General features: G+C 32.5%; 3 protein-coding genes across 24 annotated transcripts in view; 1 reads left to right on the top strand and 2 right to left on the bottom strand.

The window, feature by feature from the left end:
- The window catches only part of LOC126778418 (uncharacterized), a 31,288-nt gene extending 29,436 nt beyond the window's left edge, over window positions 1-1,852 (bottom strand). For 3 of the 4 annotated variants that reach the window (XM_050501921.1, XM_050501922.1, XM_050501920.1), the window contains exons 1-4: window positions 1,631-1,852; window positions 1,353-1,562; window positions 812-1,045; window positions 440-556 (exon numbers count right to left, since the gene is read on the bottom strand). In XM_050501921.1, the coding sequence (XP_050357878.1) occupies window positions 440-556; window positions 812-1,045; window positions 1,353-1,562; window positions 1,631-1,663 (594 nt within the window). In that variant the 5' untranslated portion in view covers window positions 1,664-1,852. The remainder of the gene's footprint in view (window positions 1-439; window positions 557-811; window positions 1,046-1,352; window positions 1,563-1,630) is intronic. The other variant, XM_050501923.1, reaches the window with a different exon arrangement.
- A 110-nt stretch (window positions 1,853-1,962) lies between these two features.
- Window positions 1,963-12,958, top strand: LOC126778431 (uncharacterized). The gene is made up of 11 exons (XM_050501951.1): window positions 1,963-2,115; window positions 2,193-2,399; window positions 2,717-2,896; window positions 4,393-5,797; window positions 7,799-7,933; window positions 9,000-9,098; window positions 9,950-9,967; window positions 10,176-10,282; window positions 10,811-10,903; window positions 11,740-11,965; window positions 12,135-12,958. Exons 1-11 carry the CDS (start codon window positions 2,083-2,085, stop codon window positions 12,689-12,691), a joined length of 3,060 nt encoding a protein of 1,019 aa, XP_050357908.1. The 5' UTR covers window positions 1,963-2,082; the 3' UTR covers window positions 12,692-12,958.
- On the bottom strand, window positions 12,833-17,701 carry LOC126778486 (uncharacterized). Of its 19 annotated transcripts, none has more exons than XM_050502083.1 (7): window positions 17,366-17,701; window positions 15,967-16,317; window positions 15,801-15,890; window positions 14,482-14,929; window positions 13,672-13,844; window positions 13,291-13,635; window positions 12,833-12,977 (listed from the first exon to the last, which is right to left on the bottom strand). In XM_050502083.1, exons 1-7 carry the CDS (start codon window positions 17,399-17,401, stop codon window positions 12,939-12,941), a joined length of 1,482 nt encoding a protein of 493 aa, XP_050358040.1. In that variant the 5' UTR covers window positions 17,402-17,701; the 3' UTR covers window positions 12,833-12,938. The 19 variants fall into 19 exon arrangements, with proteins under 19 accessions (XP_050358040.1, XP_050358042.1, XP_050358038.1 ...); XM_050502085.1 differs by having other exon boundaries at window positions 13,291-13,617; XM_050502081.1 differs by having other exon boundaries at window positions 13,291-13,653; window positions 13,690-13,844.
- Window positions 17,702-18,350: the final 649 nt, after the last annotated feature.

Genomic DNA, 18,350 nt, shown 5'->3' with positions numbered 1-18,350 from the left:
TTTATATATATATATATATATATATATATATATATATATATATATATATATAAAACCGAATTAAAACTCATTACAAGATCTCCTAAGCTATCCGCTCGATTGACTTGAAATTTGTGTCAGTTACTTCTCCAACATAGATGCTTACTAAGAACAGATTTTGCACAAATCCTATCCAAAATACATTTTTCTTATTGAATACTCATGCGATGTCGGGACTATTAGCGCGTTTACAAATAAATTCATTAACGCTTTATATAACAAGTAAATAAATATTACCATAGCAACCTGGGAAAAGCATATTAATTGTTGATACAAATATATGATGCTCTAAAGTATAAGTAAATTACTATAAATTAAGTTAAGCAAAAACATCAAAACCATAGTAAATAACCATAGAAAATAATTTCCACATTAAACAATAAACAAATGTTTATCTTACCCCTAGGTTAATTAAGTTACTTTTAGGATTATATCCATAAGGTGGAGTCTCTTGGGACCCACGGCTGATTGGAACTGTGTCTCTTGATTCAAATTGAGGTTTTAATGGTGGGTTGACCTGAAAAATATAAATATATAATTAAAACAATGAAACATGTCATAAACCAAGTCAATTTACTAATTTAGTTAGGAATTAGGGATAACAAGACTTTTATGCACTACTAAAATATGTATTACAATTTTTAATATGTTGATAAGTAAATATTAAAACTATCTGAAATTATAAGAAAATTATTTTTACTCAACCAAACCAGTTAACAAAAAGTTGAGTATATCAATATGTATTTTTTTTTTCTATAATCATAACCCTTACTTGCGGTCCGTAAGAAGAATGAATTGGTTGTTGTTGATAACTAAAACTACTGGGTAATTGGGTTTGAACTGGCTGATTAGATGACCATTGGTTATTAGCCGCCCATGGTGTTGGCCGAACAACTTCAGCAAGTTTACTATTGTTCCTCTCATTAAACCCTTGACTTGGATACTCGTTTCTGGCTTGGTAATTATCTCTTGTTTCAAACGAGTTATGTTGTGGAACAGTTGTAGGCTGGTGTAAGTTACAAAATGTTATAATGTTAGCAAATATTATAAGATCTATTTCAATTGTTTTACTCAAATCAATTAATTAAAATAAACAGTTATTTATATTATAATAAGAGTATTAAAATTGTGATTATAATTTAATGTTTATTAAAAAAAAAACATTCCACTCTTATTTCGACTACAAAATTAGAGCAAGCATTTGGCTATTATTATAACTAAGTCAAATTGGCAAAAAAAACTACATTGAATAAAAATAGTACTATTTCAAGCTGGTTAAAAAACAAACATGATAAGGTTTTGAAACAACTTACAGCAGATTTCCCTACAGGAAAAAGTCTTAATGTATTTCCTGACATCCGATAGCCGTTTAGGCATTTTATTATGTGATTCCCTTCAGAGTCATTTGCAAGCCCGACCCGAACTTTCTTTGTCCCATCGTTTACATGTACCAAGCAATCAAGGATAAAGTCATGTATATTACATTCTTGCTTTATTAGTACTTTTAAATCCTGATACTTCGTCTGAAACAATACAATTTTATAACCAAAATTTTCAGTAATGTTATGATCGATTTTATTCGAGTACTTACAGTAACAGGCAATCCGTGTATTGTGATCATCATCTTAAAGATATTTATTTAAATATCATCTCAAAAGGCTGTCATATATATTGAACTTTTTTTCTTATTTACTTTACAATCTAAATAATTAATTCAATCAAGATAATAATGGAATACTATCACAATTCACAAAGCAGGCTAAAAAGAAAAACAAAAATTACCACAGACTATTTAACCACTATGAATCTAACCCCGAGCTCGCACGGGTGATTTAAAGTAAACTAGTACCTATATATTTAACGTATAGTTTTATACTCTATTATTCTTTGACGTAAGTGAATAACGTAGTGTTTATGTTCTCTGTGGTCATTCTTCGATTCTTTTAATTTAATCATTTCTGAAGTCTGAACTCTGATGTTAAATAATAATATTCTTCGTGTGTCGTTCTGTTTGAATTAAAAGGCACAAAACCACGAGTCACGATGCTTTTGACCATACATAATTTACCTTCTCATGTAAGTATACATTTTTCGATATTTGATGCAGTCAACTATCTCGTTTACTCCTGTTTTATACGAGTTACAATTTTCAGGTCGGTTATTCAGACATTAAGAGTTTAATCAAAGAAAAATGCGGCTTAAAGGAGCTTATTTTGGATAACCTCATCAACGAAGGCAAAACCAAGCGCGTAACAGTCGGATTAGCTGATGAAGGGGACGCCGTTTTATTAGTTAGAAAATTAAATGGCTTTTTTTTAAATGGTCTACAACTCTACGTTGAAGACCTTCGCCAAAAGAAGGTAAATTATTTACATATATTCTATTAACAAAATGATTATAGTTAGGTATATTATGTAGGTACATTACAACCATTAAAGGTGTTTTTAAAAGCTATTTCCATTATTTTTTAAAAATGTTTTGCGCGTATTTAGATAAGCACTGATTTTTCTATCTGTCATCATTGATTTTATTTGTTGTTTAACTTATCACCACAAAAAACACTCAAAGGTAAAATTGCATAATTTTTGTATGATTATCTTACCAGAACAGTACATTTATGGTTAAGATCATATAAATATAGTTAATACTAAAATATTATTGTTGGTTTTTTTCTTAGCTGGCAGATCAGCCATATAGACAAAGTAATACATTACAAGAAAATCAGTCAAATGACATGCAGCAGAAATCAAAATTTGTGAAGCAAAGAGAAATGGTCTCGGTGCCACAGCAACCACCACCAATAATGCCTATGCAACCAACCTATAGCAGTATGCCATTTTACATGTCACCAGTACAGGTACATATCAGCATTACAGACTATTGTTAGAAATTTCAGGATAAATGTATAAAATATTGATAAATAGTTTACAACTATTACAGGAATTTCTGAAACTGACTTTTTCGATGTTCAGATGTGACATTTCATACTTGTATGTTTACTTCTACTCAAAGTCAGTTGACGATCTTTATGATAATAACCATACCAACTGACACTATCTTAGGTGGTATCTATCATTGGATAACAATAAAAAAAATAAGTGTGACTTGTAGAGAAACTACATATTTTTAAATTATTGTGTTGCTATATTTGCATTCATTATGCAAAACTGTTATTTAATAAACAGGTGACCGTTTTGCCACCATCTTCTTTCTATTGTCCCGGCTTTGTAGAACAAAACACTACTGTTATTCTTTTCTTTGCTATATTATAAAAGTTAGGGTTACAACATTGTCTCATAGAATATAATATATATGTGTGGGATAAACAAGACCAATAATTAATAATGGCCCTTAGGATTTAAATAACACAAATTATGTGTTGTTGTGTAATCTATAAATATTTTTCGACAAAGAGATGGAACCATGCAGACTTTGTGGAGAACTTGCAGATGGCTTTATCCGAAAATGACTGAATGCTTAACATTGATTATCCTCTGCTAACAATATGTTACAAAGTTCAAGATCTATGTAATGAAGCTGCATCAGCTTTAGTATAAGATCAAACTTGAGTAAGAAGTTACGTGGGAATAATCTTTTTAAGTGATCACAGTCTTTTCAATAAACATGTTACAATGGTAGTTTTCGCAATGTGCTGGCCGTTGTAGTTGTCCTGTTAAGGAACAGTCATATTTTTACTATGTGACTAATAGATGATTCTGTTGGTGTTGATTATAATTTTGTTTGGTCATGTAAGAGTGTTCAAATTACAAAAAAACAAATGATCTCTTAAAATATACAAGATGATAAGAGCATCAATGATGCCTGGTTTTAAATGTGATTTTTAAAACTGGTATCAATGAATTGCTTCTGTGCTGACTCGACTTATGTGCACGTTTGGCTCTTGTGGACACGACTGGGTCATCAAATTGCCTGTATCTAAGGACAATATTTTGCTCCTATTTGATGCAATAGGTAAGTGGCCTTATGTTTACAGGCATGAAAGATGTAAAATCTTGAAATTTTATAATATATCATACTATTCGTCTATGATTATGATGATATTAATCTATGAAAAAGCTGGCTATGGCTTTTTTATATATTTAATTCAATGTTGTAATATAACGATTGAAAAGTGTTCGAATATTTTATTTTTTTGTTTTTAAAAACTGTTTATTTGTTTTAATTGATTTATTTTCTGTACATTGCATTATTCTTAAAATAAAAAACTTTCCGTTATATGGTAAATGAAAGGATAGTACTCTATCATAGTACTATGATAACATTTACCAATTACTAGTGCAACCTTAAATACCTTCTTTGATAAATGTAGCCTGTTACAATATTTGTCCACAGACTGCCCATGTTAATTACGACAAGCAGGCACCGCCACCAACGAATCCACTTCAACAGGTTCCATTTTATCAACAAAGTATTTCGAATTATTCATATCAACAAACTGATGCGCAAAATCAATTGAGCGGACAAGTAAACACGTCATATCCGGACAAATCAGGTCTCTCAGCTAATAATGCATTGAATATGACTGATAATCAAAATCTAGATCGAAAAGGGGTTGTGGGAGGAGATGCCTTCAATATCGGTATATCCCAAAAAGTTTTCAGGCGTTCTGATAAAACATTCGGAACACCTACAGAAAACAGGGATTTCCGAGGTCAAGATCATGAGAAATTGGAGGGTAAAAATTTTCGTTCGATGAGATTTAAGGAGCAAGAAGACGAATACAGACATCAGGAATCTCTTGCTGGGACTTATGATAGATTTGAAAATAGATCTATACCTAACGTACGACGCATCAATGATTTTGATAATTCAAAACATTCTCGTTTCGACCGTCCAATGCCACGCGATCGATCACCGCCACCACGTAATCGTTCGCCACCACGTAATCGGTCACCACCACGTCGTCGGTCACCACAACGTGGTCGATCACCGCCACGTGGTCGATCGCCACCACGTAATCGATCGCCACCACGTAATCGGTTTCGTAGACGTGTGAGCCGTGAACAACCGATTAATCGTCCGCACAAACCTCATAATTTTTATGAACAACAGCATCATGAAAGTTTTGATAATCGTGGAACAATCCAGAATTTCGACCAACAATATAATAATTTCGACGAATTTGAAGGAAATAATGGACAAGGTGTGAACAGGCAAAGAAATTTTGGCTCTAAAAGATCAAAGCCTAATCGCTTCGAGACATACAGCAACAACCCAAACAATTCTACTTTTAGCAAATCGAATACCTTTGGTCAAAAAGCAACTAAAGCAGGTTTTGCTATGAAAGGCAAAAAACGTGATGCGAATTTTCACGGCCCACCTGCAAAACTTGCGAGATTTAATAAAGACCGAAGAAATGTCGAATTCCCTGGTGCCGGATTTTCTGGCACGAACTCGTTCACTTCTCCCGTGGACGCTCCACTGACGATTAAAGAAAAGCTAATGAAATATGGCAGTTGGCGTAGAGACGCTGCCAAGTTTCTGGCCTGTGAAGTTGTCTCTAATGCCAATGTTGGCAAAATGAAAAACTTTAACGAATTAGTACGTAATTTAAAGAAATGTATAGCGTCGAGAATTGATGTCATTATTGGTGACCAAGTTGTGAACTCGTTGAATGAAATGGTTGATCGCTATCGTATGAAATTCAACGTGGACGATGATGTCGGATTTTACAAGGCTGTTTTGGAGAAAATAAAACGTGATAAGGACGAGTCTGCTGGGCCAGGCCAGATACCAGGTAACGTTTTAAATTCAGATATTAATCAACAGAAAAGGGACGCTTTCGTCCCTTTTGGTTAAAGTTGAAACTTCATACTTCATCAGATAACATTTATCTGTCGAGTATCGAAGGTAAATTTGACAAAGGTTTTTTTTTACAGACAAAGCATTTATGAACATAAATGCTTAGATAATGTATAGTATATTTATAACAATGCTTATATAAGTTCAGGGTTGGGGAAAGGGGATAACAGCGTTGCTTATTTTACAAAAATGAGTAATCCAAACTTTAGGTAATAGAAATTTTACTGGTGGTAGGGCTTTGTGCAAGCTCGTCTGGGTAGGTACCACCCACTCATCAGATACCGCATAACCGCAGTACTTGGTATTGTTGTGTTCCGGTTTGAAGGATGAATGAACTAGTGTAATTACAGGCACAAGGGACATAACATCTCAGTTCCTAAGATTGGTGGCGCATTGGCGATGTAAGCGATGGTTAACATTTCTTACAAGGCTAATGTATATGGGCGTTGGTGACCAATTACCATCGGGTGGCCCTTATGCTCGTCCGCCTATCTATTTTATATAAAAAAAGAAGCTTGACTACTGCAGATTAAGTTGTACTTTCGAATGGGAACGCATTATATCTTATAAGTGCTCAATTAAATTATTGTTATCAAATGTACTGCAATAAAGCTCTCAATGGCTTTTACATTGTCTGACTATGGTCTCACAGCATGTGCGGTGATATTATTTTATTCGCTTGATGATTACGGCAATGTTTTAAGTCCTGCGGCATTTTCCTTTATGATATCAGAGCAATAATAATATAATTCTTGCAATTCATGACCTTAGTCCCTAAAATTTATAGAATAGTTTACCAATTGATGAAATACAAGTCAAAGTTTAGTTATATATTTTATTATAGTTATATATTTGCATACAATACAAGGGTGAAAATATTGCGTATGACGTAAAACACCCCTCAAAAACTACGTCACAAACGAACTCACTAGAAAAACTTTTATGTAATGAAGAACTTTTATGAAAAGAGAGAACTTAAAATGATTTATTTATGTTGTCGTCGGAAATAGATAGATTTTAACCATTATTGTTTGATTATGGACAAAACATAAATGCTATAAATAATTTGGTTAACATAGAAATCATAGGCCTAAAACAAAACGATCCAAATCAAAATTAATACAAGACATTTTAGGGTTAATAAATTAATAATATAACTTAACGTAAATATTTATTTATTGACAATAAATTTATCAGTCCAATACACGATTTGTAGTATGAAAACATAGATACTACTACCGTTGTAGTTCACTTAGCTTGTGTTTCCATCTCTGACGCATCAAGAGAAACGAATATTGTTGTTTTAATGTACATCAAAATATCTATATCTTGCTAACTTCGCATACCCATATGCGAAGTTAGCAAGATAATTAGAAATTATATCAATTATTCTGAACGACGATACATCGTTCAGAATAATGACGAGGATACGTCAAGGATATCGACTGAATACTCCTGTAACCAGACTGCATGAAATCGGTAACCCTTGTGGGTTATGCGGTGTAACACGATCCCAGAAAGCGTTCAGCCTCTGTCTGCGAAATATATTTTCCTTACAAAGGACCGTTTGTGTGCAAAATGCTATTACACAATTAGTGAGTTCATGACTTATGGTACACCCTGGGAATGGGGTCGCCTCCTGATTGAAACATGTAAACAAAACAAAACGCTTTGAGTGTCTTACGCCGATTTTTCTTAGGTCAGGCTATTTCATATTCCGAACCATTGGTAGTTTTTGTTTACTGTTAATTAGTAACTATAATTCGACCACCATTCATAAACAAATGCAGCTTCCAATTTGAATAAATTAATTTTAATCTTTCGGATTTTTTTTTCGTCATAAATTCGGCGTTCGTTCGATCATAACAGCTGACTGGCGTTTGACTTAAACTAAATGACATTATATTAAAATATATATATATAAATTCCTTTTCAGACGAACCCATACCAGGTTCTTCGACACAAAAGTATTTATCTCCAGCCGTCAAACGAAAAGTTGTTAGTAAAAATGGAAGAAGTAGAAAAAGACTTCGTAAAAGTACAAACATTATATCTAATGAACCGAATCAAGGTAAGTCATTAGCTTAACCAAGCAGTCTTTGGTCAAAAGTAGTTTTAACCGGTTACAACTTTTAATTTAACAGTACAGTAACAGTCTGTGAATTTCCCACTGCTGGGCTAAGGCCTCCTGTCCCTTTTTGAGGAGAAGGTATGGAGCTTATTCCATCACACTGCTTCAATGCGGATTGGTGGAATACACATGAGGCAGAATTTCAGTGAAATTAGACACATGGAGGTTTCCACACGATGTTTTCCTATGGTTTGAACCCACGATCATCGGTTAAGATTCACGCGTTCTTACCACTGGGCCATCTCGGCTAATTTATTTACAATTAATCAATAAAATGCCAACTAAGGACTGATCGGAACAATAATTGTGAACTAACCAAATTGTAATTTTAATTTATTTTAAAAATATCAACTACGAAGATTTCTTACCATTTCTACTATCCGAAACGATGGTAGAGTTAAAATAATGATAATTCGAAAGCGTAAAGCTTAAATAATATATATTTATATATATATATATATATATAATAAATAAATTTTATTGTTATTTGATTTAAACTATTAAATATATGTACTTACGCACATTATTAAATAGAACATATTTGCATCTAACTTCTTTTATATAATAGAATAAAAATGATTATATGATAATAAAATACTTATGTATTATTTTGAAGTAATAAGAAAGAGATAGCAACGTTGATTCAAGAGAATTTAACATAATATAATTTTACTGGTGGTAGAGCTTTGTGCAAGCTCGTCTGGGTAGTTATCACCCACTCATCAGATATTCTACCGCAAAACAGCAGTACTTGGCATTGTTGTGTTCTAGTTTGAAGGGCGAGTGAGCCAGTGAAATTACAGGCACAAGAGACATAACATCCTAGTCCCAAAGTTGGTGGCGCATTGGTGATGTAAGCGATGGTTAACATTTCTTACAATGCCAATGTTTATGGGTGTTGGTGACCACTTACCATCAGGTGGCCCATATGCTCGTCCGCCTTCCTATTCTATTAAAAAAATGATTAAATTAATGTTTATATAATATGAATTTGATGCATTCTCAGTACCAGATCTCTACGAAGCAGAAATCGGTGTAGATTATGAACCAGAAAATGAACCCAAAGAGATAACATCCGGGAAATTACCGAAGTACCCCAATGCAAGTAAGTACGATATACGCTAAAAGTTCTTAGACAGCTAGACATTTCTCACCCTCTTGCCAACTGCTCGAGAACTATCAAGTTTTCTATATTCAGTCAGTCTTCTCGTCAATATGTTATTTGAATGGTAATCTGTAACAGCCTGTGAATGTCCCACTGCTGGGCTAAGGCCACCTCTCCTCTTTTTGAGGAGAATGTTCGGAGCTTATTCCACAACGCTGCTCCAATGCGGGTTGATGGAATACACATGTGGCAGAATTTCAGTGAAATTAGACACATGCGGGTTTTCTCACAATGTTTACCTTCACCGTGAAGCACGAGATGAATTATAATCACAAATTAAACACATGAAAATTGAGTGGTGCTTGCCCGGGTTTGAACCCACGATCATCGGTTAAGATTCACGCGTTCTTACCACTGGGCCATCTCGGCTATATTTGAATGATATGTTAATTATAGTAAAGTATTAATGGTCGAGTCCTTTTTGCGAGTCAACATTTCTGACAAATTAGTACGTTCCAATCCTGTTTTTAGAATAGCGGTTGTCTATGGATTTTTGAGGAAGTATTCGATTTATCTATAGCAGGAGTAAAGATTAATCAACAACTTGAAGTGTTATGACGTCATTTTTGAGGTTTAATTAATCTATATTGGAAAAAATAAACAGATTATGTTATAAAAAGGCTTTAATCCCCCGATCTCTACTCCATTCAATCTAATTATTCTGTCACTGAATTCGATAGAGTTATTTTTAATCAGGAATATATTTCTCGAACACTTTTTAACCTTAAACACTTATGTTAAAAAATAATGGTATGTATCATTGTAATAATTTTCATTTATGTCTCTTTCAGATAAACAGGAGTATAAAGGTAAGTTGGACTCATCGTGTTAAAAAAAGTTATTGGCACAATAATGGCATTTTGCTTATATTCATTATATTGATACCATGACAAATAGCTGTTGTTTGGCTATTTTATTTCGGATTTCCAAGACAAGAGTTCATTTGTGAGAATTGTTAAGAATCGACCATTTGTATTATTTTATATATTTTATATTTATTAATATTAATGTCCCCAGATCAAAAGAAAACTCAAAAATTGGAATTTCAAACAGAAAATATGTACACTATGGACTCGGTTTTGCAAAACGCTCTCGACCATGAAATGGAGGAACTGTGTAATGCGGTAAGCAATGTCGCTAGATATCTTGTTACTATATGATAGATGTCTTATGTACCTCTATATACATTAAATATATAAAGCAGGAACGACGTGATAATGAATGTTAGTATATAATACGCAGAAAATTTTACAGCACACTATAAAAGTTAGATGGTTTTTTTTTCTAGTTTAAGTAGCAATATGAAATTATCAGTTTTATTATGGGGTAATGTAAGGACGGGCCGGTTGGCGTGGTTGGTAGATACTTGCCTTTCATGCCGCAAGTTGTGGGTTCGATTCCGAACGTTTTTGTTTGTCCTGAGTCTAAGTGTAATCATCTATATACGTATGTATTTACAAAAGAAAAGTAGTATATGTAGTATATCAGTTGTCTGGTTTCCATAGCACGAGCTCCGCTGAGTTGAGAATCAGATGGCCGCGTGTGAATAATGTCCCAGGATATTATTATAATTATTACAGTGTGTGTACACACGCACACATATTCAAAATGTTTCATCATATATTTTGAGTCGGTTATGTTTTTTGTTTCAGTTTGTGAGTGCCTGCGATGATGAGTCAACAGATAAAAATGAAGAGGCGATGCGTGAAAAACTCAAAAAGAAGATTGTTAAGGACTTTAAGAAGGTAATATTTTGTATCTATAGACTTTGTTTTTTCGAACTCATCGACCAGCCGACCGTTCGCTGCTGTTTCTATCGCTGCATGTGCTGAAAGTAACGTTATCGGTCGTAACGCACGTTCTTAAGAGCGACTAATTAACTGCGCACTTCTTGCTAATAGTGCACAAGTATGCATGCAAACACATATGTACTCTCTATTTTTATTATTCTCTAGTTCATCTTTTTATAATCTTGGTTGCTTCGTTGGACGGTGGTTTTCTGTCTAGAAATTCTCAGTAGCAGCAATGATTCTGGAAATTGGCAGTGTTTATACTCCCATGCCTCGGAAAACTGTGGTAGTGGTCTACTGGTGGTAGGGCTTTGTGCAAGCCCGTCTGGGTAGGTACCACCCACTCATCAGATATTCTACCGCAAAACAGCAATACTTGATATTGTTGTGTTCCGGTTTGAAGGGTGAGTGAGCCAGTGTAATTATAGGCACAAGGGACATAAAATCTTAGTTCCCAAGGTTGGTGGCGCATTGGCTATAAGCGATGGTTGACATTTCTTACAATGCCAATGTCTAAGGGCGTTTGGTGACCACTTACCATCAGGTGGCCCACATGCTCGTCCACCTTCCTATTCTATAAAAAAAAAAACACGTAGTCATTGGTCCTGCGCTTGAATCTCAATAATAGTACAATTTAATTTCATAAATTGATTAGTTATATGTTTTCTTCTTCTTTCGAATGTTAAATATATGTTAAACATACACTTAACAACGTTTTTAATTAAGGCCGTTTATTAAAATTATTCGGCCGTACATAATTTTTATACTAAAATTAATTTAAATTCTTTTAGGTTATAAAAGTCCATGCAACACGGCGCGTTTTGAATATAACAACTAATCTGATCGTGCGTATATTCGTTTCACCGAAATCAACAAAGCGTGCCGTCTTCGAGACTTTCCTCAAAAGTGAAGGAGTTATCACCTTGAAGAAATCGGAGAAAAATAAAATGTACCTGGCTACTTGCGACAGTTATGAAAGCTACGATAAATTAGTGGCGTTAGGATCGACTAAGATTGGTAAGTTTATTGAAAAAAAAAACTATGTATAGTCTGTGGTATAACCGGCTCGAAGGATAATCATTGTGTGTATTTTAAACAAATTGAAATCAAAATTAAATGTTTATTAAATCTTAATTAATTCATTTTTTCTATGTGGAAGTAAATTAAACATGTACTTATTTAACAGATAACGCTGTTCTGACGATCAAACCTCTGCATCTTATTGGACCTCCGGATAAGAAAAATTACAGAGCTCAACAAACGGTCCCTAATCGATCTATCTCAAAAGATAATGGCAATGATGAATCATTAGTACCGGAAGTTTTAGACATAGCAGAAGATACTGCCAGCGATGAAGATACCGCTGTCAATTATGATGAAACTTGCATTGGTGATCAAGACGTAGTAGTACTGGAGAGTAAAAATGATATTGTAGTTATTAATGATAATAATGAAGAAAATAAAAATAATGACGACACAGATATACATACTGAAAATGCAAATGTCGAATCAAAAGTTAATGATAACGGTCCAAATGATGAGCATTTAAATCTCGATGATAAAACTAAAGTAAAGACATCTTTAGATAACGAATGTCAAGCAACGAGTATCGTTGAAGCTAATAATGAACAGCAATGCAAAAATGTTGAGGAAATTAATGCAAATCCATCAGTTAAAAATAAATTTGACGAAGACATTTTGGAATCTGTTGATGTAGCAGAAGATGACTTGGAAGACTTTTAAACATTTCCAAATTTGAATAATTTGTTTTTGAGATTTTTCTTTATTATTGCACTAAGATTTTAGCAAAACGATTTATTGCGACTCGTATATAATAATGCAGGTTATTATTAAGAGGAGTAAAATAAAATACATGCTATTATTATTAATCTTTGTATTGTTCTAATTCAAATACGTCACCTTGCCTTGACAAAATATTATTGAAGTATGCAGCTCACTTTTGTGTTGTGTGTTTAATTTGAATATATTTTTATTTTACTTCTGATAAATCTTTTTCTTCCACTTCCTTCTGAAATTAAAATTTAGTTAAAATTTATTGCAATGTCAGTACAAGTAGAACTTTATATATTTAAAAAAAAATAATTAATTTTTTGCTAGTTGATACATAATTATTTCAAAACATAATGAATGATGATAAGTTAAAAATAACTTATATAACATATGAAAATATAATAATAAAAAAGGTCTTAGCCATGTGAGTCTAATACTTGGTAACTACGATAGTGTGGTGACATACCATCAGCTCATAATTATTGAATCTCTGCTGTCCTTCCGTCCTGAACCTTCTTATAACTAAATTTTAATTGATCTAAAACAAATACCTTCGAATTATCTTCCTCCCCCCATTCGTCCAAATCATTTTCCATATCAACAAAATCATCAATATTTGTCAATTTATTTAATGGAATTTCATTGACCGAAGTGTTTACTCCACTTTCATTTATTGTCGGCCCTTTGCTTATATCTGTCTCATCCTTTGTTTCGGACTCTTTAGTCATTTCTACGTCTTCATTTGTTTCCACCTCTTCATTTGTTTCTACCTCTTCATTTGTTTTTACCCCTTCATTTTTTTTCACCCCTTCATCTGTTTTCACCCCTTCATCTGTTTTCACCCCTTCATCTGTTTTCACCTCTTCATCTGTTTTCACCTCTTCATCTGTTTTCACCTCTTCATCTGTTTTCACCTCTTCATCTGTTTTCACCTCTTCATTTGTTTTCACCTCTTCATTTGTTTTCACCTCTTCATTTGTTTTCACCTCTTCATTTGTTTTCACCTCTTCATTTGTTTTCACCTCTTCATTTGCTTTCATCTCTTCATTTGTTTCCATCTTTTTATTTGTTTCATTTGTCACATTATCTGATTCAACAGCATACTCTAATCACATAAGAGGTCAGTTGAATAATTAAATTAATTTTTTTTACATTAAATTTTAAATATATTTTTTGGGTTAGATTGGGTGAAATCTAAACATTAAATAAAAATAAATACTGGACACGATTCTATTCTCTATGGGGATTAGATTTTAAAATTATAAAAATAAATATTTTTGTCGACTACTACTTTAATTTTCTTTTATTTACACATACCACCAACATAGCAAGTTGAAATCTGGACGAATATCATTGAGTTTTATGTGCTTGTATGTTTATTGTCTCAACGGTAAAGGACCTAGGGGACCGGGAAGTCGCGAGATGTACATGCTGTTTTAGACTATTACTTGGTAAGACAAAGTACTATCGATTTCGTGCTTTATATTTATTTATACATTTTCTTGCACACAAACACAACAGCACATTATCATAGCACAGGATATTTAGTAGTTTAATGCAAAGTCCGCAATTTCTTACACGCAATCTTTCTTATAGAAACTGAACTATACCATTAAAAGATATAGAAAGACATTTATGAAATAGACAATTTTCTTTTTGCATATTTCTCCCATCGGAACTAAAATATATTAAAACTTAAAGAGACTATATACTTAATTATGATAGACATAAATTAACTGTACCTGCATATTCTTCAACGCTTTCATCATTGTTTTCTGCATTCTCAGATTGTTGTTTAGGCCAACAGCTCTGGCTAATCGTGTTTGTCAATTCATGGAGCAGATCTGTATCCGTGTGGCATGGATACCATATTCTATACAAATGTACAATATCCGCTGCTGGCATGAATGTTTTGCCTCCTAGGACGATCACTATTCGCTTCCTGATTGCTGAATATATTAGCGACATCAACATGTCATGGTTCTCCTCGTTGACATATTCACTAAGCACATCTTTCATCTCAGACAAAATTACCTTGCAGGGTGTATTAAAATTCGGTAGCTTGTTCGTATTCTTTTTCCTTGTTTTTGGTATTGAATGCACCATAAGTTGAGTGATTTCGGCCGGATCGTTACGGCAACAGGCTTTTTCATAATTAGCCAAACGTTCAAAATCCTTTGGGCCAATATTCTGCAACACAAAATGAAAATACAAAGTTTTTTTTTAATAATAATCCTTCATAATGGTTGTATTTATTTTAATTGTTTTTGATGAATTTGTTAACTAGATGATATGGGTGATATCTGTAAAACGTCCAAAAGTACAGGTCTACGGTCGCCTAACGATGTAAAAGTCACAGGTTCGATCCCTTGGGCTGCTGTCGTCCCCACTTCTATCACAAGCTTTATGCCAAACTGGAGGTATAAATGGAAATATTAGTAATTTTTTTAAAACAGGAATTGACTAATGCCACTTATTTATTTAATCACAAATTTATTTAATCTATAGTTTTCGATCGGACATATTTATTTGTTTAATTAGATCACCAGCAAAGTAGACATAAATACACGGCAGTACAGTTAGAAATATTCTATATAGTATGTTAATATTTTAATATGACGACAGAATATTGTTGGTCTAGGCTCTTATGTACTAAATGTGTGCAAAGAATCTAAGATATGCCTATCTTTTATAGATAATCATTCTATTGTTATAAGAGAGGAATAAAATATTTATTCTGTACTTTAGTTAAACTGTCACAAAGTATAAATCCGTGTCAATATAATTAAAGTTATTAATTGCAATTTGCACCAGTAATTTTATAAATATTATGAGATATTTAAATAAAAAATTAAAATAAATAAAATAAAATATGAGTGAAAAAATTGATTAGTGAATGTTTATATATCATTGATTAAGAAAAATGCACAAGATAAAATAATTAATTTACCCATTGAAGTCTGGAAGGGCAGCTACTCACTATTATATGAGAAAATAATTATGTATTTTTTTATACACTAACAATTTGTAATTTTTATTAGGTAAATTTTATAAATCTTACCTGCAAAATTTCTAATTTCTTTTTCTCAAGAAGCAGTTTATTTTCCTCTGCCATCAATAGCCTCTGTTTCTTAAGTAAATCGATTCTGAGCTATAATGATAAAAACATAAAGTTATTTTAGTAATAAAATTAATTTTTTAATGACATTTAGTATTATGCGTCTTACATCAATCCTTTCCAATTCTTCCTTAATCCCATAAGAACTTTTTGCATGTTCAGGGCTATGGGAGTACGTTCCATTGGATGGTAATGCTTTGTTGTTGTCACCTTGCGCTCTGTCTCTCGGATTTGCATAGGTTTTAACATCTTCACTCCAACATTCAAGATGATACTCTTTCCCAGCGTATGGATATGCTAAGCCATCTAAATATCTGCGAGCTTTGCGTGCATCGTTCGATCTCATATTCAATGTTATAGACTTTAAAGATCCAATAAGTGTTGTATTTATTAATCTTGCTTTAACGCCATCCTCAAATATTGCTTTTTCCAGAAATGATATGAATTTAGGTACTTTTACCTGGAAATCAAAATATAGTGAATAAATGCAATAGTTATTTGAATTTTGTTGAATTATATTTTAAAATATAAAATAATTTTATAACATATATTTTATACATATTTTTTTTTAATATAGACAGTTTTGTCCCTCATGCTTGTAATTACACTAGCTCACTCACTCAACCAGAACACTACAACACTATGTTTTGCTGATCAGAAATTGTTTGAACTTTGGAAAAAAAAAAATCGAAGTTAATATAAGTAGTTTCTTACACGTATTATAATTAAAGACATATTGATCGAGAAGATATATTAAAGTTTGTAATGCATATTATGAAAGCAATCTAATGAAACATGTAAGTATGGATTGTTTATATTTAGAGAAGATATATTAAAGTTTGTAATGCATATTATGAAAGCAATCTAATGAAACATGTAAGTATGGATTGTTTATATTTACTTCCCAATAAGTGTTCACGGAGTTAGGTGGGGTGAGCCATTTCTCAAATTAAAAGTTACACATTTTTTATGTTGTTTTGTTCATATAGTTTACATGTATTTTTCATTATTGCTATGTTAATGCTTGTCATTGATAAACATATTATTATAGGGTGAGTGGGTTACTCTTAATGAAATTTATCTAGTATTGTGTATGTTTAATATGTATATTGTAAGTGTATCTTTAAAATAAATAAATTATGTTATTAGTTCTTTTTAATTTCCTAATCTCAAGGTCAAGTTGTATAGTAAAAAATATGTAATTTCTAATTATTTACAAAAACTAACTAAATACATAATTAAGTTTTGTTAATAAAGTATAAATTAAATTCAACACAGGTGTAAAAACTTAGCCAGAACATATTAATTTTTTTTATCCTCCAGTTAGAACTCGAAACTCGAAAGAATTATTACAATATTTTATTCTTTAGATAAAATTTAGTAAGTACACAAAATGATATTATAGTTTTTATCATAATTACCAAAACTGTGTATATATTATCAGGTCAACCCGAATTAGTTCTGTGCTGCTATGTACGAAATGCATTATTTGAATTTAGTTTACTTACATTTTTAGGCAGTCCAGCAATTACTATGTTGACCATTGTATATTAATTCCTATTAGTAATAATAGTACTCGCTACACGCTTATAAATATTTTGTCTCCACTTGGGATATTAGATTTATGTACTAGCCTTATTTACGGGCATATATTAAGTATTTGTAACAGGGGTAGTTATATATTAAATTAAACTAATTTTATTATTTACTAATAATTTTTAGCCGCCCGCAACTTTAATCGATATTAATAAACTAACAGTTTACAAATTAGTATAACTATTAACTACTCATATGTCTAAGATGTCTCCTTTTGTTAATTTATAACAAGTACTCCACTCTATATTATGTGGCCATAGCTACCATCATCCTATGTCAAATTTCTAACCATAGCTAATGTAAAGTTTCCAGTACACGTTGAGGTAAAAGTGTACAGTAATGATAAGTTAATTTTTTTTTTATATTTTCCGAGAAGGCAAATGACTTCACTCCACCTGATGGTAAGTGGTAATAGAGTCCAAGCACGATAACGGCCAGTATATTCGGGAAGAATGATCTGCACTAGCCGCCTCCGACTTGCCGCCCCAAGATCCATCTTTACGTCTCGTTTAAGAGGCTTATCACAAAATAATATTTTACAAAATTAGGTATTTACGCACGAGGACGGCTCGATCGGCTTCTTGAGTTTACGACACAGCGCTGTCGCTGTGATTAACTAATATTAGTATCTCAAAATCTATTAAAACTTTTTTTGGTGAAATTTCAGTGTTTTTCATTGTGTGATGTGAGTGTGTTCAGTGATTGAGTTTGAGTGCATTCGAGTTGCTGCCAGTAGCTATTCACTAGCGGCTTTCCTCGTGTACATTATTTCTTTAGACTAATAGTATTCCCCATTTTAAGGAATTTACTAATATGGGGAATTTTAGTAATTTACTTCTCCAATTAAACATAAACCTTGTGCTGGGAATTATCACAATAGCCCAAGGTTTGAACCTG

This window comes from Nymphalis io, chromosome 26, assembly GCF_905147045.1.
Source record: "Nymphalis io chromosome 26, ilAglIoxx1.1, whole genome shotgun sequence".
Classification (NCBI taxonomy): Eukaryota; Metazoa; Arthropoda; class Insecta; order Lepidoptera; family Nymphalidae; genus Nymphalis; species Nymphalis io.
This window is presented reverse-complemented; position numbering and strand designations above follow the sequence as displayed.

Coding starts and splice junctions, on each gene's coding strand:
- LOC126778431 (XM_050501951.1), top strand. CDS start 2,083: ATGCTTTTGACCATACATAATTTACCTTCTCAT. Junction 7,934..8,999: donor ATCTAATGAACCGAATCAAG/GTAAGTCATTAG, acceptor ATGCATTCTCAG/TACCAGATCTCTACGAAGCA. Junction 10,283..10,810: donor TGGAGGAACTGTGTAATGCG/GTAAGCAATGTC, acceptor TTTTTGTTTCAG/TTTGTGAGTGCCTGCGATGA.
- LOC126778486 (XM_050502078.1), bottom strand. CDS start 17,401: ATGGTCAACATAGTAATTGCTGGACTGCCTAAAAAT. Junction 16,318..17,365: donor TTGCTGGACTGCCTAAAAAT/GTAAGTAAACTA, acceptor TTTGATTTCCAG/GTAAAAGTACCTAAATTCAT. Junction 13,845..14,481: donor AAGCGTTGAAGAATATGCAG/GTACAGTTAATT, acceptor TTATGTGATTAG/AGTATGCTGTTGAATCAGAT.